Source organism: Cetorhinus maximus, chromosome 14 (assembly GCF_964194155.1).
Source record: "Cetorhinus maximus chromosome 14, sCetMax3.hap1.1, whole genome shotgun sequence".
Lineage (NCBI taxonomy): Eukaryota > Metazoa > Chordata > Chondrichthyes > Lamniformes > Cetorhinidae > Cetorhinus > Cetorhinus maximus.
The window spans coordinates 30,396,402-30,423,273 of NC_135892.1; the positions used below are offsets into that span (position 1 = coordinate 30,396,402).

The following is a 26,872-nucleotide window of genomic DNA, read 5'->3' on the forward strand; positions in this document are numbered from 1 at the left end:
CTTGCGTTATCCTTACAAATCTGTATATATATGTAAAGGTATAGTTGTGGGTGAAGGAGTATTGTAATATAGTTCACCTTTTCTTCTTGAATAAATGTTTTATGCTTTTGTTAAAAGTTCATTAGCTGGCTCCGGTGACTCTGCTCAGTGGCCCTTCTCCACATATCTAAACAAACAAATAAAAGTTAGATCCTATCAAGTTGGGTTCTACCCTGGGATCAGCCTTGTCCAGTGGTAACCTCGGGTAGGGATCATAACACCAGCTGTATTGTTTTGTCTAAGGCGAGGTCTTCCTTAGATTGCAATAAGTCTGATAGAGATTCATCAGTAACACTGACTAAAATGTGGTTTCGTATTAATTCTGGTTTTAGGTCTCCATACTTGCATCCTTCAACCAGCCTGTAAAGGTCATTAATAAAAGCATTTACTGGTTCATCTGGTTCCTGGACCCTTCTGTTGAATTTGGTCCTTTCCAGAATCTTATTGCTCCTCAGGTTGAAATAATTATCAAAAGCTTTTAAGGTTTCTTCAAAGAGGTCTCATTGATGACCTGTCTTGCAATAACATCTGCTACTGTTCCTATGGATTAAAGTAACGTGGTGGCCTGTTCAGATTCAGACTTACTGTTCAATCCTGAAGCAATTCGGAACCTCAAGAATCTTTTTCTCCAAAGTGACCAGTTTTGAGTATAATTTGGTCCTTCCATGTGTCCAAACCTCTCCGGTAGCATAAATTTAGGATTCATGGCTTTTCTAAGCTTTTAGATGGTTTACCCAAAGTTTTAAAATTTCCTTCCAGTATTTGAGGCTTCCCACGCTGAGCAGACTCTCACCAAGACCCGCTTTGTCATGGTCTCTCCCTGGGGAATCTCTCAGCTAGACTTAGTATTTATTTCTTGAATGCTACAAACTGTTAAAAACTGCTTTACATTAAGTTATTTCAATAATCTCTTCACTCCCTTCCCCTAGAACATTTGAGTATTTGCAGCTGCTTTTTTTTGTGCTGCCCCGTGGTTGCCATGTGTAATGGCACTGACCTCAGACCCAGACTGTAGAGTTTATTGAAACCCACCCTTGCTAGGGATCTGGTTTCCCCCGTGCTACCTGCCAAATGCACCGTTAAAATTGATTTTTGTCCCTTTTTAAGGATTGCTCACCTGTTCCACGATCTTTGCTTGATTCTCCAGCTCGACGTCTACGATCGCTGGGTTGAGATTTCCTTCATAGATCACCATGTGCTGCGGTGAAGCCCTGAATGACTTTGAAAGTTCATTTTCTGATTCTTCCTGCCTCCACTTCATCTATGGAGCAGCTCTGGTGTTCTTCAGCTGTGTCTTATAGAGTTCTGCAGTTCTGGTGCCACTTTTACAGGTTTGACATTTAATCTTCTTTAAAGTTGAATTTTCATGTTTTGGGGTCCATCACCATTGCCACCGTGTTGCACGTTAGTTAGTCTCACTTCGGAATGATTACTGAGATGTCGGTATGTTCAAACAACTTTTTTTTATACAACTGAACTATGTACAGCTATCCATGACCAGGTGTTACACTGCTGAAGCCATGAACATTCTCCCGACTCCTCTCTGAGTCATGTGTTCTCTTACATCATTATGAAAGGAGCTATTTACACTGTCCCACACATTAACCCTTACAAACCCTAATACTGCACAATGTGTGTTGCATCTTAATAATGAAGGACATCTGGTTGTCACTAAGATGAAACTGTGATCCCATGAAGCAGTCTGGTGTCCAGCGATACGTTGCTGCATAGAAAGGTTCATTAGAAACTGTGTAGCTTGTACATTGTGAACACTCTGTCAAACCATGTCCTGAACCTCTAAAAGCAATCCTATGGCCAACAGAACTATGGCAACAACTCCAAGGAGACATTTTCAGAAAAGTGCATGCAGCCCCTAGCAAACATTTTTTTGCTTGTTCACGATCTACAGAGCAAGTGGTCAGAAATTGCTGCAACATATTCTATAACCATCATTTCAGTCATTGACGTTCTAGACAAGTTATTTACAAAATGGGGTTTGAGAGTGAGTGTTCCCTAACTTTCAAAATAAATGAATTTTAATTCAAAATCTATTGAACTCAGCACTGCAAACTATCTATGGTGTCTAAAGGTGAGATTTTAAATTCTGTCCTCTGTCCTTTCCTCTTTCACTTTGTGTAAAAAAGGCATTCAATAAGATGCAACAAAAAAAGTTGACACGGGTTGGAGGTAATATATTAGCATGGATAGTGGATTGGTTAATGGACAGGAAGCAAACAGCAGGGATATAGAGGGCATTTTCAAGTTGGCAGACCGTGAATAGTGGAATGCCACAAGGATCAGTGCTGGAGGCTCAGTTATTTATAATTCATATTAATGACTTAATTGAAGAGACGGAGTAATGTATCTAAATTTGCTGACAATACAAAGCTAAGTGGGAATGTAAGCTCTGAGGAGGACAGAGACTACAAAAAAGATATAGTTAGGTTAGGTGAGTGGGCAGCAAGGAGGCAGATGGAATAGGATACGGGAAAGTGAGAGATTATTCACTTTGGTAGTAAGAATAGAAAAGCAGAATATTTTTTAAAAGGTATTCAAGATCTAAATGTTGATGTTCAGAGGGGCTTGGATACACTCGTACAAGTGTTACTATCCCCATAGAGAAGAATAACAAAAGAGATGAATTTCCCGAACGATCAACAGAAATAACCCAAGGACCAGATTTCACATTTTGAGACTTTTGCTGTAACAAATAAATTAAGATCAGCATAGATCCAACAGTAATTAAAAGACAAATAATATACCAAACTAAAGAAAATGTACTTGTACTTGACAATCCAACACAATCAAGATATGTCTTACAAGCTTTCCAATGTGCAAGGCACTTCTGGCAGATGTGTAGCATTACAAAAGCAAGTCCAAAGTTACACCCAGCTCTCCAGCAGGCTCACTTCTCCCTTTCACACTAGATCAAAACTTCCAGTGTCCTTCGAAAGTCATTCTACTCAGCCTGAGTCTTTCAGAGCCGACTTTCACCAGCAAGGCCCATCTCGACAACACCTTGTTTCTTAAATCTCCAAGAGTCCCATTGATTCTGTCCCCTTCCTTTTGAACAGAACACTACCTCTTATAAGCATTCTCTTATAAGTCCTCCTCTGTTCTTCACAGCAGCAGCTGCTTTGTTCCTCCACACAACAGTATCGGCCTTGTCTTTCTCTCTCCCAGTGTCTCAAAAAGCAGCTGTCCCATTCCTGTGAATTACTTTGTACAGGTGTGAGAACTGTTACCTGATTTCAATAGGTTTCTATATGAGTTTCACTCTCTACGGCAACCAGACCAGAACCCAGCAGGGCCATTTGAACTCAGTGCTAAATTCAAACAGACTGCATCTTCACTAGACTGAGGGCCTTTTCCTGCAGTGTGAGACATACAATTTTTTAAGAGATGTAACTGCTTATAAAAGGCAGATGGGGTCTTTGGAGCTGTCAAGTTGGGAAGTTATTTAAATGGACAGGTCTTTGAATTTTGAAAGAAAAAACAACCTGCCTGTGTCTGAGATGTTGAAAATATCACTGCTTGCAGTGTCAAGAGGAACTTGGAGTGGGAGCGGGAGGATCCAATCATCGTGGTTCATGTAGATACCAACGGCATAGGCAGGACAAGGAAAGAGGTTCTGCATAGTCGGAATGAGGAGCTAGGCACCAAATTAAAAAGCAATACCTCAAAGGTAATAATCTATAGATTATTACCTGAGCCATGTACAAATTGGCATAGAGAAAATGAGGTTAGAGAAATGAACTGGTACAAAGACTGGTATGGGCGAAGTGGGTTCTGGTTTGTGGGGCACTGGCACCAGTACTGGGGAAAGTTAAAGGAGATATTTTAAAACATAACCACCTCATAAAGCCTAGGGAACACAAAGTTGGTTTGCAGATACAGCAAATAATTAGGAAGGTAAATTGGTGTTGGAGGTAACATATTAGCATTGATAGAGGTTTTGTTAGCTAAAAGGAAGCAGGAGTTGGGACAAATGGATCTTCTTTGGGTTGGCAAACTAACTGGTAGAGTGCCACAGTGATCAGTGCTGGGGCCTCAATAATTTACAATTTATATTAACGATATGGATAAAGGAATTGAGTGTATAGTAGCTAAATTTGCTGATGACACAAAGATAGGTAGGAAAGAAACTTGTGAAGAGGGCACAAAGACCAAGATTTTTGCAGATTCTTGGAGGCAGTTTACACCTGAACAATGCTGGTACCAGTGTTCCAGCAAGCGGCATAACTAGGGAAGTGGACAGGATTTTAAACTAAAAAGTGGGCATCAGGGGATCAAATTTGGGAAGATGTGGTAAATCAAAGAATAGAGACAAGGCAATAGGGAAAGGTACTAATATGGGAAATGATAACCAGACGGTGGCAGGAAGGGACAGAGGGTACAAATCTTATAGTAAATCAGCAGATAAGGCTAGAGGTTACAAAAATAATAAAAGGACAAAACTAAAGGCTCTGTGTCTGAATACATTTTACATTTGAAACAAAACAGATGAACTGACAGCTCAAATATAAATAAATAAGTATGATATGATAGCCATTACAGAGACATGGCTGCAGGATGACATAGATTGGGATCTGAATATTGAAGGGTACGTGACATTTAGGAAAGGCAAGAAGCTAGGAAATGGTGGAGGGGTGACAATGTTAATTAATGATGGTATTAGCACAATAGAGAGTGACGGCCTAAGCTCAGAAGACCAAGATGTAGAAGCGGTTTGGGTAGAGATGAGAAATGATAAAGTCAATAAAATCACTTGTGGGAGTGGTGTACAGGCCCCCTTACAGAACCCACATGGTAGGACTGAGTGTTAAGGAAGAAATAATAGAAGCTTGTCAGAAAGATATGGTGATAATCATTGGGGATTTTAATCTACATATAGACTGAAAAATCAGATGGGCAAAAGTAGTGTAGATGAGGGGTTCATAGAATGTTTTCAGAATAGTTTCTTAGAACAGCATATCTGGAGCCAACCAGAGAGCAGGTTATACTAAACCTGGTATTGTGCAACAAGATAGGATTAGTTAATGGCCTCATAGTGAAGGTGTCCCTATGTATCAGTGATCATATTATGACTGAATTTTACATTCAATCTGAGGGAGAGAAGAATGGGTCCAAGGCTAGTATTTTAAACTTAAATAAGAGCAAATACGAGGGCATGAAAGCAGTGCTAGCTAAATTGAATTGGCAAATTAGGTTAAGGGATAGATTTCAGAATACATAGAAAGGATACATTCCAACGAGAAAGAAAAATTCCAAGGGGAGGACCCACCATCCGTGATTAACTAAAAAAGTTAAAGATAGGATCAAACTTGAAGAATATAATCGCACAAGGATGAGTGGTAGGTCAGAAGACTGGAAAGAGTAGCTCAGCAAATGGTGGGGACATACACCAATTCAGCTGCAAATGGCTCTAATGTTGACTTTGAGGGCCCAAGGTACCAAAAAAGACTCAAATATATAGTGCAAGATATTGGTGTGCTGAGCAGCCTGGCAGAGAGCACACAATGTCACAGAACCATCTGGATCTTATCTCAAGGCTTTATGCAGAGCATGGAGACCATGCTATCCAACGTGGAGCTAAAAATCAGTTCTATCGGCACCACAATGGAACCCACCATGGTGGTGCATTGAATGGCAATTCTGACCACACAAACTGACAGCTGGCTTGGAAGCTCAGGCAGTTGCTATCTTGACTTTGGACATCACTGTTAAAAGGGGCTTCAGAGCGTCACATCACTGCTCTCCAGCAGAGCCTTATGAGTGCTGAGGCACTGCCCAAAGGAGAATAGCCTTGGTTCCATGGGATTGTCACTACTTCCCTCTCTCGGGGTGATGGCATGCCTGCTCTCCTGCCAGGCACGCAGACAGTGCCCCTGTTGGTGCCTGTTGGTAACACCCAGATAGTCAACCTAAACTTCTAAAGCCTGCTTAAACATGCTGCAGTCTGAAGGCAGGCCTTCAAGGCCCATTGCTGCCTGACGTCATCCTCCAAGGGCATTTGGTGTCTTCCAAGTCCCAAGCTGTAGCTACAGAAGAAAAACCTTGGCATAGCACGAGGTTAAGAAAATGAGTGCATGATCAGGGCCTGCACAAGGGTGATTAGTCATTTATTTGGTGACATAATTTGATTGATAAATTTGTTCTTTAATCCAAATATGACTTTAGTGATTGTTTTTGTAGTGAAATGAGGACCAGATCCACAGGTACAATTTCATGTTTTTGTGGTGACATTTGTGGGACTATTCGTGAATAGGAAATGGAAGGGCTGATGTGTTTGAAGGGCTCCTCGAGTAGCTTGCTTCTGGGAGCTCAGGCAGATAGAGGATCTGATGTCCTCCTCCCCCACCCACTACTCAGGTGGTGATAAAGGCAATAATACGACAAAGATGTGAAATATGCAGCAGACAATGGCCTGTTACAGCTCCCCCGCGTCAGGTTTGGGGATTTACCCTAAAGCTGCGCTGGCGAATCCCTCCGGGAAGTTGCCAGGTAAGGGCAATTGCCCAGAAGTGCACATTTCCTCTGGACAATTGCGCTGTGCTGGGAACCATCCAAAAACGCAGTTTAAATCACAAACTTTGGATGGTTCCGCCAGGGTTACACCAATAGTTACTCAGAAAAAGCTAGAATTAAAACATCTTGTAACTTCTGAGTAACTACTGTGAAGACCCAGGCCGTCCCCCCCCCCCACCCACCCACCCCATGGGACTCCCCCGCCGACATCTGATACCCTCTGACAGCCCCCCACCCCGACACCGCCCCCTCCGACACACACCCCTCCCCCCCATGGCCTCCGACACCACCCCCAGCTTCCGACCCCACCCCACCCCACCCGGCACCACCGCCCCCCCACACCTCCAGACACCCCCAACCTCGAACCCCCGCGGACCTCCAACCAACACCCCCATGCCCCAGGCCTCCGATCGAATGCCTGAACCTCTGACTGACCACACCCCCCACCCACCCCACCAGGTCCCCAGACCTCTGACTGATTCCCCCCCCTCCCAGGCCTCTGACCGCCCTCTCCCATGCCCTCCAGACCTCTGACCGACAGCCCCCAACCAAAATCCTCAGCTCGCCCCCAGGCACCTCCAACTCCAAATCCTATCCACTTACCTGAGACACTTACCTTCCCCCAGCCTGCCATTTCCCTGGCCCTTTAGACTTACCTGCTTTATGGCAGTAAGCGCCCATAAAAAAGAGGGGAAGGGGGCCTCCCTGAATACGCTGGATCTGGACTTCATTGGGGTCTGTGAGGAGCCTTTTGATGCAGGCCCCAAGCAGCTCCAGTGAATGTAATTGTCAACATAATTTTCACAACCAGGTAAGTAGGTATTCATTTTTTCTAATTCCTGCAGGGCAGCACTTTACAATGCTAGTTGGAGGTTACGGCCCAATGAAACAGGCTATCACTTTCCCCCTATCAGATCACTATGTTTAGAGCTGCACAAGCTGACGTGATTGCTCCGCATCCAACCTGTCAACCATCAATGGGCTACTAAAAACCTGAGATAATGTAGCAGCTCCTCATTCACTATGGCTTCCATCAGCGTTTACACACAAACTGTCATCGAAGAACGTGTCTAAACACAATCTGTTCTTGTTGATTGGCACATTAACTACTTTCAAAATGGATAAAACAGAGCAATAAGTATTAAACCTCATGAGAAGCTGGTTAGGTTAATTGTTCCATGTGGTCTATGATAAAGGGGCAGGGCTTGTTGGTTCATTTTGTCCTGTTCTTAGGAATTCGTCAATAAAACAAGGTCAGTTGAAAAGAATTAGATCCGAAGGAAATTGCTTTAACTTGTCAGGCTGTAGATACAGTGTAGTCACAGAAACCTACATTACCTGCATTTAAAACTTTTAACTCAATAATGTTGATTGGTTGAACTTTTAATAAACCTGACTCAATAAATAAATATACATTCAATTCTCTGGTTTACATTTATATTAACTTGTGAACTCTTGAGTAATGTCCATTAAAGATAATCAGAACCATAATTTTCATATTGTTTTAATCTGCGACTTCAGCATCTGCTGTCCAACTGCATTTTTGAGAGAGTGAAGAAGTGAGTGACTTTATGCTTTTAAATTCATCAGAGAATCATAAAAGCACAGAAGGAGGCCACTCAGCGTATCATGCCTGTGTCAAGTCTTTGAGAGTCATCCAATTAATTCCACTCCCCTGCTCTTTCCACATACCCCTGTAGTTTTTTTCCCTTTCAAGTACCTACCCATCTCCCTTTTGGAAATTACTATTTACTTTGTTTCCATACCTTTCCAGGTAGTGTATTTCAGATCCCAACAGTTTGTGTTAAACAAATTCTCCTCAACTCCTTGATTCTTTGTCAATTACTTTAAATCAATGTCCTTCAGTTACTGACCCTCCTACCAGTGGAAACAGTTTCTCCCTATTTACTCTATCAATACCCCATATAATTATTAACATTATACATAACACATAGATAGCATAAAATATAAATTTAACTAGTCAATATTTGAGGTTAATGCTGTAATCCAATTAATGAGTTAGGGAGAATCTTCACTGAAGCAGTGTCCTCGATATTGCGAGTTTCTGTTGAATGTAGAACAATCTGTTGGTAACTTGTCTTCAATACGCTTGTCTTCCACCTGAAGGAACATTCAATATTTATCTTACACCAGTTTGAACCGCATTCTTTCAGATTGAATTCAGCAGCATTGAAGGGCCATGTTCTTTTTCTTCCCCTTCCAATATTTCTTTCCTTCGCTGCCGAAGATATTGAGATTGAAAACTCCTGCCCTAACTCCGGTGGGATTAAGGCTGAACTTTAGGTTGGGACCTGGAAACACCTAGTCCTGACCTTGCTTTCAAGTTCCTGCTCAGCCTTGTTGGGGATAGAGTCTCTTCTGGTCCTAAATAAAGCAATGAGAATATAAGATGTTGGGACTGGGGGGGCATAGTGGGGTGAGGAGCAGAATTGATGGTGGTAGCAGGCCCCATTTTGTTGGGGGGGTGCTGCCCAGGCTGGGATTTTGGCCTGAAACTCTGGACTGAAAGAAGAGGGAAGCTATTTTCTTTAATTAAATGCAGCCTCCTTACTCAGGGCAACAAATGGGGTGGGGAGGAATCTGTAATTGTTTTGGGGGTGGGCTAATTCGCGGCCACTCCTGTGGCTAGAGCTACATCTCTAGTGTGTAGCCACCTGCTAATGACAGACAAACTATGAGACATCACCAGCGGACCTCATCAATTTTGTTGGGTCAGCAGTGGGAGTCCAAGGAAGGCATGTTTCCTGGCACTTACTTCAGAATACATCCACTTCCCTAGCTTGTGTCAAGTGTAAATTTTCAATCCAATTGACTCACAACGGGATACAGTTCCTCCAGGATTTCACATCAGTGTCGTCCTTTGCATGTGAACTTAGACAGAATGTAAGCAACTCTGGCCTTCTATGCATCCCTCTCAGAACTCATCACGGTAATGTAGAAAATGCAACAGCCAATGTGCACATAGTAAGATCTCTCAATCAACAATGTGAGAATGACCAGATAATGTGCATGAATGATGTTGGTTAAGGAATAAACATTGGCTAGGATGCAGGGAGAACCCTTCTCCAAATTATATGTCACACAGTCTTGTATGCCATCTGAGGGGGCAGATAGGGATTCAACTTAATATCTCATCAAAAGACAGCACCTCTAACAATGTAGCACTTCCTCAGGACCACACTGAGAGTCTCATCATAGATTTTGTGTTCAGGTATCTGTAATGGGACTTTGAATGATCAACCTTCTGACTCAGAGCAGAATGTTACCACTGACACCACTTTGATGATATGTGACATAGACATTTTAAAATAACAGTAAACTGTGTGTGGGTGTGTTTGTCATACTCTGGAGGAGGGTGAGGCCTCCAAAGCAGCTCTTTCCAGGGTTCTTGGACCTCTTAACTTGGTCTGGTAGTTATTAAGGGTTAGTTGAATCAATAAAGGATCAGGATAATATGCAGCTATGATTTTCAAACAGAAGCTCCATTGTTATAAATTTGCAATATTAAACCCAACAAATTAGTGGATGCAGCAGTGTAATGGTTATGTCACTGGATTAGTAATCCAAAGAACATGGGCCAGATTTTCATCAAGGAGAAGGGTATCAGGAGTCAGGAAAGTTGTAACAGCTGCTGGGGTGGTGGTGGTGGTGGTGGAATGCAAGCTTAGTTTAATTTACATCTTTATTACCTTGTAATAAGTTACTCAGAAGATTTTTTTCAATGCCTGTGTATTTATTTACACAAGATTAAGAGGTGTGAAATGGATAAAGGCTTTTGTCATTGATCCTATGAGTGGCTGTGATTGATTGACAGCTTTTAAAGAAGGTAAAAGGGGAAATGTATTTCAATGGGAATGGCTGTTTATTTTTGGTTCCCTGCTCAGGACTAGGACTCCCCCAGGGTTCACGATTCCTCTGAGAAGCTGTGAACCATGTCTCCTAACCGAACAGGCCCAGCTCCATCAAAATTGAAGGGAAAGGGGATGCAATGGACCTGGCAAGAACAGGAGTGTTGCATGCAGGCTGACTACCTGCATCCTTATCCCACACCAGCGAGAATTACCAAATGCAGAGAACTGAGGCAGGAATCTTGGAATCGGATCTCACCCATCATTTTTAAAGGCCTCCTAACTCAGCCCGACTCCACTAAAATCTGGGTCATGAGTTCAAATCCCACAAAAGCAGTTTAAGATTTTGAATTAAGTTTTAAAACAAATTTGGAAATAAAAAGCTGATTATCAGCAGAAATGACCATCAAGCTATCTCATTGCCCCAAAAGCCTATTTGGTTCAGTAATGTCCTGGTCTGGCTAATACATGACTCCTGCCCCACACCAATGTGTCTTGGAAATGGCCTGCCAAGTTACTCCATTGTATTCAGTGCCTTGCCACAGTGTTAAATAGGCAGTCAGAAAGTTGCCCAAAAGCACTGGTTCTCAAAGCAGCTATTTCGTGTGGAGGCAGAACTGCATCACAAAGCTGAAACACAACAGGGAAAAGGGAAATTTTCCTAACAACACATAGACTAAGTGCTTCTAAAGGCAGTTGAGGAAAAGTAGGCCCGCTGATAAATTCCAATTGATCTCTGCGAGGGGTTAGAGACTGACTTACCAATTAAACCTGCAACTTCACAGCTTTATCAGGCATTATAATGAGAAGATTTATTGTATTCCATTGTAGCAGTTTCCTAAAACCACTTTTAGTAGTTCAGCAGCTGATCGGCTACCTACGTCACATTGCATAAAGCAGGTCTTACTTACGCTACTCAAGTTGAGTTGTTACCATGATTTCTGATATTGAGCTCAAGCCATTCAAAACACAACAATAACTTATATCAATGATGGGTTACCAGGGTGATATCAACTGCAAATATTGAGATGTAGGCAAGCCATTCAGCAATTTTTTTTTTTGCTTGTCTAAATCAGATTTCATTCCATAAGTAAAGTGTAATTTCAAACTTGAAATAAAATGACTTTGTTTTTCTACACAAGGTCCTAATTGAAGCTCAATCATTCTGCAACGATGGTACACAACGTATTTCCCAATCACCTGTTCCAATGTTTTCCTTTGTTTGTAATCTTACAGGGCATGAAAGCAAGAAAATCCATTCTTTAAAGCTGGTTGAGATAATGAACTTGGAGATAGGACCCTTACAGGGTCATGCTGTTAGTTAATGATGGTATTAACACATTAGAGAGGGATGACCTAAATTCAGGAAGCCAGGATGCAGAAGCAATTTGGGTTGAGATGAGGAATGATAAAGGGAAGAAGTCACTTATGGGAGTGGTGTAACTACACCACTCTTAATTGTAACTACACAGTAGGATAGAGTATAAAAGAGATAATTGGAGCTTGTTGGAAAGGTACAGCAATAATCATGGGGATTTTAATTTACATATAGACTGGAAAAATCAGATGGGCAAAGGTAGCGTAGATGAGGAATTTATAGAATGTTTTGGGGATAGTTTCTTACAACAGCATTTTCTGGAGCCAACCAGAGAGTGAGCTATGCTAGACCCAGTATTGTGCAATGAGATAGGACTATTTCATGGCCTCCTAGTGAAGGCACATCTAGGTAGCAGCGATCATGATATGATTGAACCTTATATTCATTTTGAGAGAGAAATGATTGAGTCCAAGACTAGTATCTTAAACTTAAATAAGGGCAATTATGAGGGCATGAAAGTAGAGTTAGCTAAAGTGTACTGGCAAATGAGGTTAGGGATATGTCAATAGAAGTTCAGTAGCAGACATTTAAAGGGATATTTCAGAATACACAGAATATATACATTCCAATGAGAAAGAAAAATTCCAAGGGGAGAGCCAAGCATCCGTGGTTAAGTAAAAAAGTTAAAGACAGTATCAGACTTAAAGAAAAAGCATATAATTATGTGCACGGGTGGCAGGTCAGAAGGTTGGAAAGAATATTAAGAACAGCAAAGATGACAAAAAGAAGGGAAAAATTAGAGTATGAGAGAAAGCTAGCTAGTAACATAAAGAAGGATAATAAGAGTTTCTATAGATATTTGAATAAGAAAAGAGCTAACAAAGTGAGTGTTTGTCCTATAGAGAGTACACCTGGGGAATTGATAATGGAAAGTAGGGAGATGGTGGATGAATTAAACAGGTATTTTGCTTCAGTCTTCACTATAGAGGACACAAGTAACATCCCAGAAATCAGGAAATGGAAGGGAGGGAGGAACTCGTGAAAATTACAATCACCAGAGAAGTGGTATTGAGCAAACTGTTGGGGCTGTGGGCTGACAAATCCCCAGGTCCGGATGGATTTCACCCTAAGATCTTGAAAGAAGTAGCTAGTGACATAGTTGATGCACTGGTTTAATTTTCCAAAATTTCCTTGATTTGGGGAAGGTTCCATTAGATTGGAAAATAGCAAATATAACTCCTTTATTCAAAAAGGGAGGGAGACAGAAAGCAGGAAACTATAGGCCAGTTAGCCTAACATCTGTCATAGGGAAAATATTAGAAGCTATTATTAAAGATGTTTAGCAGGGCACTTAGAAAAATTCAAGGCAATCAGGCAGAATCAACATGATTTTGTAAAAGAGAAATCATGTTTAACCAATGCATTGGAGTTCTTTGCAGGATTCACATGTGCTGTGGACAAAGTGGAACCGGTGGACGTGCTGCACTTAGATTTCCAGAAGGCATTTGATAAAGTGCCACATCAAAGGTTATTGCAGAAAATAAAAGCTCATGGTGTAGGGGTAACATATTGGCATGGGTAGAAGATTGGCTAGCCAACAGGAAGCAGAGAGTGGACATTAATGGGTCTTTTTCTAGTTGGCAGGATGTGATGAATGGTGTGCCACAGGGATCAGTGCTGGAGCCTCACTTCTTACAATTTATATAAATGAGTTGTGTGAAGGGGCTGAAGATATGGTTGCTAAAATTGCTGATGACACAAATATAGATAGGAAAGTAAATTGTGAAGCGGGCATAAGGAGGCTACAAAGTGAAATAGATAGGTTAAGTGAGTGCACAAAGATCTGGCAAATGGAGTATAATGTGGGCAAAGGGAAATTGTTCATTTTGACAGGGAGAACAAAAAATAAGTTTATTATCTAAATGGTGAGAGATTGCAGAGCTCTGAGATTCAGAGGGATCTGGATGTCCTAGTGCATGAATCACAAAAAGTTAGTATGCAGGTACAGCAGGTAATTAGGAAAGCTAATAGAATGTTATCATTTATTATGAGGAAAATTGATTACAAAAGTAGGGAGGTTTTGCTTCAGTTGTACAGGGCCACATCTGGTATATTGTGTACGGTACTGGTCTCTTTATTTAAAGAAGATGTAAATATGTTAAAAGCAGTTCAGAGAAGGTTTACTAGACTAATACCAGGAATGGGCATGTCCTATGAGGAAAGACTGGACAGGTTATGCTTGCATCCACTGGAGTTTAGAAGAGTAAGAGGCGACTTAATTGAAACCTTTAAGATCCTGAGGGGTTTTGATAGGGTGGTTGTGAAGAGGATATTTCGTCTTGTGGGAGCATCTGGAACTAGGGGTCACTGTTTAAAAATAAGGAGTTATCATTTAAGACAGAGATGAGGAGAAATCTTTTTCCCTCAGAGGGCCAAGTGTCTTTAGAACTCTCTTCCACAAAAGGCGGTAGAAGCAGAGTCTTTGAATATTTTTAAGGCAAAGCAAGATAGATTCTTGATTAACAAGGGGTGAAGGGTTATCAGGAGTAGGCAGGAATGTGAGGTTGAGGTTACATTCAGATCAGCCATGATCTTATTGAATGGCAGATTAGGCTTGAGGAGCCAAGTGGCCTACTCCTGCTCCTAATTCATATGTTCATATGGTGACTTTGCAAGCTACAGAATTGCCTGTCTTTATTACTTGGTGAATTTTCAATACAAGTTCAAAATCTAAGTATTATAAGACATAGGAGCAGAAATTAGGCCATTCAGCCCATCGAGTCTGCTCCGCCATTCAATCATGGCTGATAAGTTTCTCAACTCCATTCTCCCGCCTTCTCCCCGTAACCTTTGATCCCCTTACCAATCAAGAATCTATCTATCTTGGTCTTAAATACACTCAATGACCTGGCCTCCACAGCCTTCTGTGGCAGTGAATTCCATAGATGGTCATTTTCCAGAAGTTTTTCAGAGAAATTAGTCTATTTCCATTTAACTATTAAGTGTTGAATTAATCCATCTCAACTGTTAGTGTAATGGAATACTCCCCACTTGGCTGGATGAATGCAGATGCAACACTCCGGAAGCTCAACACTATTCAGGACAAAGCAGCTTCTTGATGGACACCCCTTCCACCACTTTAAACATTCACTCCCTCCACCATTGGCACCATATGACAGCAGTGTGTGTCATATACGAGATGCATAATAGCAACTTGCAAAGCCATCTTCAACAGCAGCTCTCAAACCCACAACCTCTGCTACCTAGAAGGACAAGGGCAGCAGGCACATGGAAACATTACCACCTCCTATTATCTCTCTAAACAGCATTCTGACTTGGACATATATTGCCGTTCTTTCACTGTCATTGGGTCAATATCCAGGAATTCCCTACCTAAGATCAATGTGGAGGTATCTCAACCACAAGGACTGCAGCATTCCAAGAATGAGGATCACCACCACCTTCTCAAGTCAACTAGGGATGGGCAACAAATGCTGGTCTTGATAACGATAGCCATCACCTGAGAATGATTTTTTGTAAAAATTAGGGTAACAATGGGGCCTCCAGGGTTGTTTTCATTCTCTCTGGACTTGTGTTGTGAAAAAGAGCAGGAAGAATAATCATTATCCTGAATATGTGCACATAACTGCTGTTGAGGGCAAGATTGATATCGGCTATAATTTGCACCCCTGCATTCAAACAGCTCATCAACTCTTACTTTAAATTTCACCATGGCAGAATGGATGGTTGGATGAGGTCCTTGAGGGCTGATGACCTCTAGAATATTGGCCCCACCATCTTTAGGGCAGAGGAGGTGAGGGTGGAAAGGTAAATAAAAATGGAGGAGAAGAAAAGCAGACAGCAAGGATAATTAACAGAGAGCACATCAGCCCTGAATACCTTTAAACTTTAGCCAGTAAGAAAAGAGCCAAATAGCAGCTACTGGATATGGAGGATCTTGCGAAGGCACTGCTGATGGTCCTTCTCCACTGTTTTGAGGTGCTGCTGTGGGTTGTCTAAGTCTCCAAAACATATAGGAGTGCAGGAATCACTGCTGCCCAGTTAAGAATGACCTTAGTCTTGGGTTTGATAATCCAAGTCTAATGGCAAAAAAGGTGGTTCAACAGAGTGTCCTCTCCCAAGCCAACATGACCAACAGCAAAGTGCTAATCACTCAAAACCAGCTCCCTCTGGGCAGGAGATGTCGTTCAACACCAGACTCCCAAAGCAACTGTTCTACTTGGAACATAGTGATGGCAAGAGCCTCCCAGGAGGACAATCTAAACGCTTTAGGGATGTCCTCAAAGCATCCCTGAAGAGATCAAACATCTCCACTGACTCATGGGAGACCCTGGCTTGTGACTGACCAAAATTGAGAAGGCTCATTCAGGAAGGCACTGAACTCATTGAGACACTTTATTGGGAACATGCAGAGGTCAAGTCAAGGCATCAGAGAGAGTGCACAAACCTCCAAATGCTTCATCTACCCAACCCTTCAAGCACCACTTGGCCCATGTGTGGCAGAGTCTGCAAATTGCACATTGGGTTCACCAGACATCTCAGAACCCATCAAACTGGAGTGGAAGCAAGTCATCCTGGATCCCAAGGGACTGCGAAGAAGAAGAAAATAGCAACACGGGGGGAGGCCTGGATGTCTCTGCCTATCCACTTTAACAGAAAGGAAATGTGGAACGTGCAGAAGATCTACTTTTAACATGTACCAATAACCCATAGGATCGATAAAATATGCAATGGAATAACCCTGGGCCAAGTATCAAAATGCGTCTGCCGCTGTCCGTTTACCTGATGTTCTCCACATCTTCGATGGTGTCTGGTAAAGTTAATCCCTTCGTCTCAGGCAAGAGCAACACTAGGCTGCCAGCAATCAAACCAATCACCCCTGGGAATGAATGGACAGAACAAGGAGAGTTTCAATGCAAACTAGTCTTTGTATGTTGATATTAACTTTGTTATGATCAGGTTTAAAAATGCTCCACCCGAGGTATTGATGAATTTGTCTGGTGTAATTATTTGCGTTTATATAGATCCTTCAAAGTAGAAAAAAATCCAAGAAACTCAATGGGGATGGGGAGCAGTAAATGGATAAATGAACAGATACTAATCATAGAGAAGGAATTAAAAGACTTAGTCAGAAAAATTCATTTTGAGAAGGCTTTTAAAAATATTGAGAAATGGAGAGGTGCAGGGGTTTAAGAGAGAGAGATACAAATATACAAATAATGACGGAGAGGGAAAGGCTCTTTGTTCCACCCAGTCTGTACAATGCTTTGTGCATCACAACACATACACTCCCTCCCCGATTTCCTGGGATAGTTGGAGAAAGGCAGCCCAAAACTCAAAAACAATCATGTTCGTTTTCAAGGAATCAAGGTATCCCAGGAAATCACAACAATTCTGGTGGGGGAGGGTGTGTATATGTATCGTGATGCACAAAGCGTGTTTGTTTTCAGTTCATTAAACAAGAAAAATAAAGAGGAATAAAAGAATCATTGAGAATATAACCTTTAAAAGAATCAGTTTGAAACTAGACCCACTGTATAATTTTGCATCTTTTGTGTAAAACGGAGGCTTAAACTAAGCACAAAATACTCACCAAAAACTATAAGGGGCAATTCAATCCAGATAGCAGCCAGCCTGTACACGATGAATGGGGAAATAATTCCTCCAATATCAGACAGCACTGCACACACAGAGACAGCAAAGTTCCTGGCAGAGAATAGAATGGTAAATAGAATAGAATAGAATTTTAGAATCCCCAACCATTATGAGGCCCACTTGTTCAAAATTCCAAAATCATAAATCAAACACAGTTATGTTACTTGCTGATTGCACCTACTTTCCTATAACCATGATATGCGAGTCTATACTGAGAGAAGGTTTCCTATCCTAAATAAAAACAAAAAGCTAAAAGCTACTGCGGATGCTGGGAATCCAAAGCAAAAACAGAATTACCTGGAAAAACTCAGCAGGTCTGGCAGCATCGGTGGAGAAGAAATCAGTTGACGTTTCGAGTCCTCACGACCCTTCGGCAGAACTGAGTATAGTTAGGAGAGAGGTGAAATATAAGCTGGTCTAAGGTGGGGGGCGGGGGGAGAGAGAAGTTGAGGGTGGGGTGATTGTGGGGATAAGCAAGCAGTGATAGGAGCAGATAATCAAAAGATGTCACAGACAAAAGGATCAAAGAGGTGTTGAAGGTGGTGATATTATCTAAGAAAAGTGCTAATTAAGAATGGAAGGCAGGATACTCAAGGTACAGCTCTAGTGGGGGTGGGGTGGAAAGACTAACAAAGTTTTAGTTTTAGATTTAAAAATAATGGAAATAGGTGGGAAAAGAAGAATCTTTATAAATTATTGAGAAAAAAAGGGGGAGGGGGGAGAAACGGGGTGGGGATGGGGGGAGGGGGAGTTTAAGATCTAAAGTTGTTGAATTCAATATTCAGCCCGGAAGGCTGTAAAGTGCCTAGTCGGAAGATGAGGTGCTGTTCCTCCAGTTTGCGTTGGGCTTCACTGGAACAATGCAGCAAGCCAAGGACAGACATGTGGGCAAGAGAACAGGGTGGAGTGTTAAAATGGCAAGCGACAGGGAGGTTTGGGTCTTTCTTGCGGACAGACCGCAGGTGTTCTGCAAAGCGGTCGCCCAGTTTGCGTTTGGTCTCTCCAATGTAGAGGAGACCGCATTGGGAGCAACGAATGCAGTAGACTAAGTTAGGGGAAATGCAAGTGAAATGCTGCTTCACTTGAAAGAAGTGTTTGGGCCCTTGGACGATGAGGAGAGAGGAAGTGAAGGGGCAGGTGTTGCATCTTCTGCGTGGGCATGGGGAGGTGCCATAGGTGGGGGTTGAGGAGTAGGGGGTGATGGAGAATTGGACCAGGGTGTCCCGGAGGGAACGATCCCTACGGAATGCCGCCAGGGCGGGTGAAGGGAAGATGTGTTTGGTGGTGGCATCATGCTGAAGTTGGCGGAAATGGCGGAGGATGATCCTTTGAATGCGTAGGCTGGTGGGGTGATATGTGAGGACAAGGGGGACCCTATCATGTTTCTGGGAAGGAGGAGAAGGCGTGAGGGCGGATGCGTGGGATATGGGCCGGACACGGTTGAGGGCCCTGTCAACGACCGTGGGTGGAAAACCTCGGTTAAGGAAGAAGGAGGACATGTCAGAGGAGCTGTTTTTGAAGGTAGCTTCATCAGAACAGATGCGACGGAGGCGAAGGAACTGAGAGAATGGGATGGAGTCCTTACAGGAAGCGGGGTGTGAGGAGCTGTAGTCGAGGTAGCTGTGGGAGTCGGTAGGCTTGTAATGGATATTGGTGGACAGTCTATCATCAGAAATTGAGACAGAGAGGTCAAGGAAGGGAAGAGAAGTGTCAGAGATGGACCATGTGAAATTGATGGAGGGGTGGAGATTGGAAGCAAAATTAATAAATTAAAATTAATAAATCCATTTCTCTCCTGGTGTTTGACATGTTCTCCGACAGGATTTCCGCCTGTCTCTTCTGCCCTGCTCACCTTCATTGCTTTCCATTTCTCTCCTGGTGCTTGACATATTTCCTTTCTCAGTGACTGTCTCCATCTCCGACTCACCCCACGTGGATTTCAACTGAAATTCCATCCCTCTTGTTTCGAACCCACCCAGGATTACAGGTATCTCCGGGACATAAAACGTTTCTCAGACTGCTGTTCCCGTCGCATCCTGAGATCCACACTCAGTGCCATGCGCCGCCATATGAACACACTCGACCTCTCCCTCCAGCAGCACCGACGCACCCTTTTTCAAAGCTGCGCGTGCCCCCAGTTTCATTTTATTCTTCGCCTCATCCGTCGCCTCAACAAGAAACTTTTTCTCTTTCTCTCAAGTGCTAAGGAACGCAAGCTCCAACAACTCATCGACACCAACACCCATCTGGGACCCTCCACCCCTGCTTGTCCCTCCGTCCCCACCCCATCTTCCAATCCCAGCCCCAGCCGCGTATTCACTATACCCCCTGACCTTCCCTTCTCCGATGCTGAACGTTCAGTGCTCAGCAAAGGACTTAGCTTCATACCCGTACGCCCTCATCTCAATGAATTTCGGGCTCGGCATGATGCTGAACTCTTCTTCCGCCGTCTTCGTCTCCGTGCTCACTTCTTTGGGCAGGAGTCCTCTCCCCGTTCAACGGATCCTTTTACCCACCTCCAATATTCTCCCTCCACCTGGACCCCTCCCTCTGGATTCTTACCTTCTCTTGATCTTTTCATTGAGAACTGTCGGCGTGACATTAGCTGTCTCAATTTCTCTGCTCCTCTCACCCATTCTAATCTGTCTCTCTCTGAACTTACTGCACTCTGTTCTCTCAGGTCCAACCCCAACATTGTCATCAAACCCGCTGACAAGGGTGGTACTGTTGTTGTCTGGCGCACTGACCTCTACCTCGCGGAGGCTGAGCGTCAACTCGCAGATACTTCCTCCTACCTCTCCCTGGACCATGACCCCACCACAGAACATCAAGCCATTGTTTCCAGGACTGTCACTGACCTCATCTCCTCTGGAGATCTTCCTCCCACAGCTTCCAACTTGATAGTGACCCAACCTCGGACGGTCCGCTTCTACCTCCTACCCAAAATCCACAAACAGAACTGTCCTGGCAGACCGATCGTGTCAGCCTGTTCCTGCCCCACGGAACTCATTTCACGTTATCTTGACTCCCTTCTCTCTCCCCTTGTCCAGTCCCTTCCCACCTGCATCCTTGATTCCTCTGACACCTTACGTCACATCAACAATTTCCAGTTCCCTGGCCCCAACTGCTTCCTCTTCACCATGGACGTCCAATCCCTCTACACCTCCATCCCCCACCAGGATGGTCTGAGGGCCCTTAGCTTCTTCCTTGAACAGAGGCCCGAACAATCCCCATCCACCACTACTCTCCTCCGTCTGGCTGAACTTGTTCTCACACTGAACAATTTCTCCTTTAACTCCTCTCACTTCCTCCAAATAAAAGGTGTGGCTATGGATACCCGCATGGGCCCCAGCTATGCCTGTCTCTTTATGGGGTATGTGGAACATTCCTTGTTCCAGTCCTACTCCGGCCCCCTCCCACAACTCTTTCTCCGGTACATCGATGATTACTTCGGTGCTGCTTCATGCTCTCGTCGGGACCTGGAAAAATTTATTAATTTTGCTTCCAATCTCCACCCCTCCATCATTTTCACATGGTCCATCTCTGACACTTCTCTTCCCTTCCTTGACCTCTCTGTCTCAATTTCTGATGATAGACTGTCCACCAATATCCATTACAAGCCTGCCGACTCCCACAGCTACCTCGACTACAGATCCTCACACCCCGCTTCCTGTAAGGACTCCATCCCATTCTCTCAGTCCCCTCGCCTCCGTCGCATCTGTTCTGATGAAGCTACCTTCAAAAACAGCTCCTCTGACATGTCCTCCTTCTTCCTTAACCGAGGTTTTCCACCCACGGTCGTTGACAGGGCCCTCAACCGTGTCCGGCCCATATCCCACGCATCCGCCCTCACGCCTTCTCCTCCTTCCCAGAAACATGATAGGGTCCCCCTTGTCCTCACATATCACCCCACCAGCCTACGCATTCAAAGGATCATCCTCCGCCATTTCCGCCAACTCCAGCATGATGCCACCACCAAACACATCTTCCCTTCACCCGCCCTGGCGGCATTCCGTAGGGATCGTTCCCTCCGGGACACCCTGGTCCAATTCTCCATCACCCCCTACTCCTCAACCCCCACCTATGGCACCTCCCCATGCCCACGCAGAAGATGCAACACCTGCCCCTTCACTTCCTCTCTCCTCATCGTCCAAGGGCCCAAACACTTCTTTCAAGTGAAGCAGCATTTCACTTGCATTTCCCCTAACTTAGTCTACTGCATTCGTTGCTCCCAATGCGGTCTCCTCTACATTGGAGAGACCAAACGCAAACTGGGCGACCGCTTTGCAGAACACCTGCGGTCTGTCCGCAAGAAAGACCCAAACCTCCCTGTCGCTTGCCATTTTAACACTCCACCCTGTTCTCTTGCCCACATGTCTGTCCTTGGCTTGCTGCATTGTTCCAGTGAAGCCCAACGCAAACTGGAGGAACAGCACCTCATCTTCCGACTAGGCACTTTACAGCCTTCCGGGCTGAATATTGAATTCAACAACTTTAGATCTTAAACTCCCCCTCCCCCCATCCCCACCCCGTTTCTCCCCCCTCCCCCTTTTTTTCTCAATAATTTATAAAGATTCTTCTTTTCCCACCTATTTCCATTATTTTTAAATCTAAAACTAAAACTTTGTTAGTCTTTCCACCCCACCCCCACTAGAGCTGTACCTTGAGTATCCTGCCTTCCATTCTTAATTAGCACTTTTCTTAGATAATATCACCACCTTCAACACCTCTTTGATCCTTTTGTCTGTGACATCTTTTGATTATCTGCTCCTATCACTGCTTGCTTATCCCCACAATCACCCCACCCTCAACTTCTCTCTCCCCCCGCCCCCCACCTTAGACCAGCTTATATTTCACCTCTCTCCTAACTATACTCAGTTCTGCCGAAGGGTCGTGAAGACTCGAAACGTCAACTGATTTCTTCTCCACCGATGCTGCCAGACCTGCTGAGTTTTTCCAGGTAATTCTGTTTTTGTTCCTATCCTAAATGTTAACTGACCTTGTTGGACTGAACTTACTTGGCTGCTCCAGCGGGTGTCAAGAAAACTGGGCTCTGGATGGAGCCTCCACCTTCCCCACACAAGACCACTGAGGCTGATGCTCAAGGCAGGGTCTCCCCAGTGCGAGAAGATGCAATTTCCTTGGCCCTAACTGGAGGTCAATAATCCGAAGAAGATACGGACATGGTGCCCTCCCCAGGTAGGGAGGAGAAGTTGAGCAACACCTGCCTAAATAGCAGCAGGCTGTAATGGAATGGAAGCCATGGCCCTAGTAATTGCATAAACACACATTACTATGAGATTCTTCAAAATGTAAATCATCAAACTTCTCCATGTTGGGAACTGAGACAGTAGTCCAGTTGTTAAATCTCTTCTGCTGTCTAACAAATAGTTCTAGGTAGGATATCAAGCCAAGCCCCAAACTGGCCGTCAACGCAGAACCCAAACTCACCGTCACCCCAGACCCGGGCTGGCCGTAGCCCCGGACCCCAGCCTGGCCATCAACCATCAACCCGAACCCCAGGCTGACCATTAACTTAGACCCCCGACTAACCATCAAATCAAACAGCAGAGTGACCCATCAAACTTGAAGCCAAGCTAACCATCAATCCAGACCCCACACAATCATCTCAGACCCCACACAGACCATCAACTCAGGCCCCAGGCTGACCATCAATGCAGACACCAGGATAAGCATCACCCCAGACCTCAATGTGACCATCAAATCAAACCCAACACTGAACAACAACTCAGATGCCTGACTGGCCATCCTGGACCACAGGCCTAGCATCAACGTGGACCTCCGACTAACCCTCAACACAGTCCCCAGGCCGGTGGTCACAGACACCAAACTGAGAAACCACTCAGTCCCCAAACTGACCATCAAATTTGAAGCGTGTTATTGGCTGACTAAACAAACAGTCAAAAAAAAGTGAAAAAATACTTTGAGCAAAGTGATTGGTTCATCTTTGAATTGACCATGATATTTAGGAGGAAGCTGGGTGGGGGGCAGGGGTGGTGGGTGTTGAAAGGAGAGGTTGCAGGGTCAAGGGTCATGACCTGAAACATGAAAATATGGGGAAAGTAGACGTCTGGCCGAATCCAGTACCTCAGTTGAAATGTTTTTCTCATTTTCATGGCTGGCAGCTTGTGAGGGTGCAAGAAGCGGGCAGTAAAGTACAGGGAAAGAGGGAAGAAGAGATCACCGGGGAGGGGATGAGAGTGAGGGCGGTGGGGGGAGAAATCATGGATCAGCCTGGAGATCGTGTGTAGAGGGAGATGGAATAAATTATGGATGGAGTGAGGAGGGGGAATTCTGCACAGGGGAAATGGAAGAGATCACAGATCACAGTGGAATGGAGGAAGAGATAACAGGAGAATATAGAAGAAATTACAGGGAGCAGATTGTGAGAGGGGTAAGTGATCACACAAGGGGGAGAGAGATTGAGTGCGGAAGAGGGGAAGAAGGGGAGAACAGAGTGAATTCACAACCTTCTAGCTCAGGCAGTGTGCCACTGAGCCATGACTGACATTCAAAGTCTTGAAGTATTTAATGTGTTACAGATAATTGATTGTACAAGTAGAGTAGACAGAGACGTTGATACCTCCGTGTTAAAATGAAATCTTTGCAAAGGTAAGTATTTAATCAATTTTAAAACAATTATTTTGCAGATTTTACAATCATTTACAGACACTTAAAAACACCTTATAGATTTGATATTTGTAATACTGGTCATTAAACTTAATTGTCAAAATTGAATTTAATTCCTGTCAAAGTGATCGATTCATACTGGATACTCTCTGTAAATTGTTAAAGGCTGCTACCGCTTGGTGTTAAATATTTCGCACTTACCTTAAATATGTAGGGTACAGCTCCATATTGACAAAACAAACCATCTCCAAGCTCATAGTTATTCCCAGTCTGCCCAAGCATATGGTTGCTGTTTTCAGCCAGTACACACCTGAATTGGAAGACAGATTTACAATTTGCAAAATATGATGCTTCCTGAATAACCATTAAAATATTTTATTAGTTTAATATATTTAATTGCCCTGTTAAATAAAATTAACACTCAAAGATGTAAGTTGATTAAACCTGTTAAAGGCAAGTTGTGCCTGGCAAATTTACGGAAATAATAGTTTATTGATAAAGGAAATGCAGTGAATGTTGGGTATGTGTGAATAATCCAGAAATGAGTGGATTTTCAACAGGTGTAAGGTACCACATAGTAGATCTGTTGACCAGCTTAAGACACACAGCATTAAAGAAAACATGACAGTATCAGTAGAAATGGTAGTTGATGGACAGTAAACCTGTATCCACATAGTGGTTAACTGAGCTCTGAAGAGGAGCCAATACGGACTCAAAATGTTAATTCTGTTTCTCCACAGATACTGCCAGACCTGCTGAGTTATTCCAGTATTTTCTGTTTTTATTTCAGATTTCCAGCACCTGCAGTATTTTGCTTTTATTTTAATGGTTAATTGATGTTCTTCAAACAGGATGGATATGAACAGTGGTGTCTTCCTTATGCAAATATTGTGACCATTGATCTTCTCAAGTTATAAATGATCTAGATTTTGGTACATAAAGCACCACTGAAAAATTTGAAGATGACAAACATAGGGAGCCTAGTTAACCGTTAAGTATGACTGGTCTGTAGTGGTGCGGATTCAGTTTCACACTGGTCTGTAGTAGTGAGGATTTAGGTTTAGACTATCTATAGTGGTGAGGATACAGATTCACACTGGTCTGTAATGGTGATGATACAGATTAACTCTGATCTGTTCAAGCTCAGGATACAGCTCATGCTGGCCTGTAGTAGTTTTGATACAGGTTCACAAGCTCAGGATACAGATTCACTTAGGTCTGTAGTGTCACCAGTGTGAACCTGTATCCTCACTACTACAGACCAGTGTGAATCTGTATACTTACCACACAGACCAGAGTTAACCTGTATCATCACCTCTGCATACCAGTTAACCTGTATCCTGAGCTTGTACAGACCAGATAGAACTTATATCCTCACTGTCACAGGCAATGGGAACCTGTATCATCGCCAATGCAGATCAGTTATGAACCCGTATCCTTATCATTACAAACCAGTGTGAACTTGTATCCCCACCACTACAGACCAGTGCGAACTTGTATCCTAAGCTTGTAGAGACCAGTGTGAACCTGTATCATCACCACTACAGGCCAGTGTAAACCTGTACCCTCAAAATTCTACAGACCAGAGTTAACCCGCATCCTCACCGTTACCGACCAGTGTGAACCTGTGTCCTCACTGCTACAGACCAGTGTGAACCTGTGTCCTCACTGATACAGACCAGTGTGAACCTGTGTCCTCACTGCTACAGACCAGTGTGAACCTGTGTCCTCACTGCTACAGACCAGTGTGAACCTGTGTCCTCACTGCTACAGACCAGTGTGAACCTGTGTCCTCACTGCTACAGACCAGTATGAACCTGTGTCCTCACTGCTACAGACCAGTTTGAACCTGTGTCCTCACTGCTACAGACCAGTGTGAACCTGTGTCCTCACTGCTACAGACCAGTGTGAACCTGTGTCCTCACTGCTACAGACCAGTGTGAACCTGTGTCCTCACTGCTACAGACCAGTGTGAACCTGTGTCCTCACTGCTACAGACCAGTGTGAACCTGTGTCCTCACTGCTACAGACCAGTGTGAACCTATGACCTCACCGTTACCGACCATTGTGAACCTGTATCTTCACCACTACAGACCAGTGTGAGCCTGTATCCTCACTGCTACAGACCAGTGTAAACCTGTATCCTCACTGCTATAGACCAGTGTGAAACTGTATCCTTACTTCTACAGACCATTGTGAACCTGTATCTTGAGGTTGTACAGATCAGTGTTAACTTCTATCCTCGCCACTACAAATCTGCATGAATCTGTATACTGACTATTACAGACTGGAGATAGTCTGTATCATCACCACTTCATATCTGTTGACCTGTATGCTTACCACTCCATACCTGTGTTAACCTGTACCCTGAGTTTGTGCAGGCCAGATTGAACTTGCATCCTCACTGCTACAGACAGTGGGAACTTGTATCCTCACCACTACAGACAGTGTAAACCTGTATCCTGAGCTTGTACAGACATGTATCCTCACCTGTGGAGACCAGTGTTATCCTACATCCTCAACACTGCTGACCAGTGTGAACCTGTATCCTGAATTTGTACAGATCAGTGTTAACCTGTATCCTCATCACTACAGACCAATATGAACCTGTATCCACATACCTACAGACCAGTGTTAATTTGTATCCTGAGCTTCTGGAGTAAGCTTTGTTGTGGAACAAATATGTTACATCATGATACTTGCTGATTGTTAGCAGCTTAAATTTAAGGCAAGTCAATATTGTAGGGCCATTAATTCCAATATTGCATAATAGGCCCAGCTCTACAATAGC

General features: G+C 43.6%; 1 protein-coding gene across 1 annotated transcript in view; it reads right to left on the reverse strand.

The window, feature by feature from the left end:
* Window positions 1–11,032: 11,032 nt before the first annotated feature.
* The window catches only part of slc22a2 (solute carrier family 22 member 2), a 39,902-nt gene continuing 24,062 nt past the window's right edge, over window positions 11,033–26,872 (reverse strand). The window contains exons 8-11 of the mRNA XM_078557561.1: window positions 24,283–24,391; window positions 17,369–17,481; window positions 16,558–16,654; window positions 11,033–11,066 (exon numbers count right to left, since the gene is read on the reverse strand). Of these exons, the coding sequence (XP_078413687.1) occupies window positions 11,033–11,066; window positions 16,558–16,654; window positions 17,369–17,481; window positions 24,283–24,391 (353 nt within the window). The remainder of the gene's footprint in view (window positions 11,067–16,557; window positions 16,655–17,368; window positions 17,482–24,282; window positions 24,392–26,872) is intronic.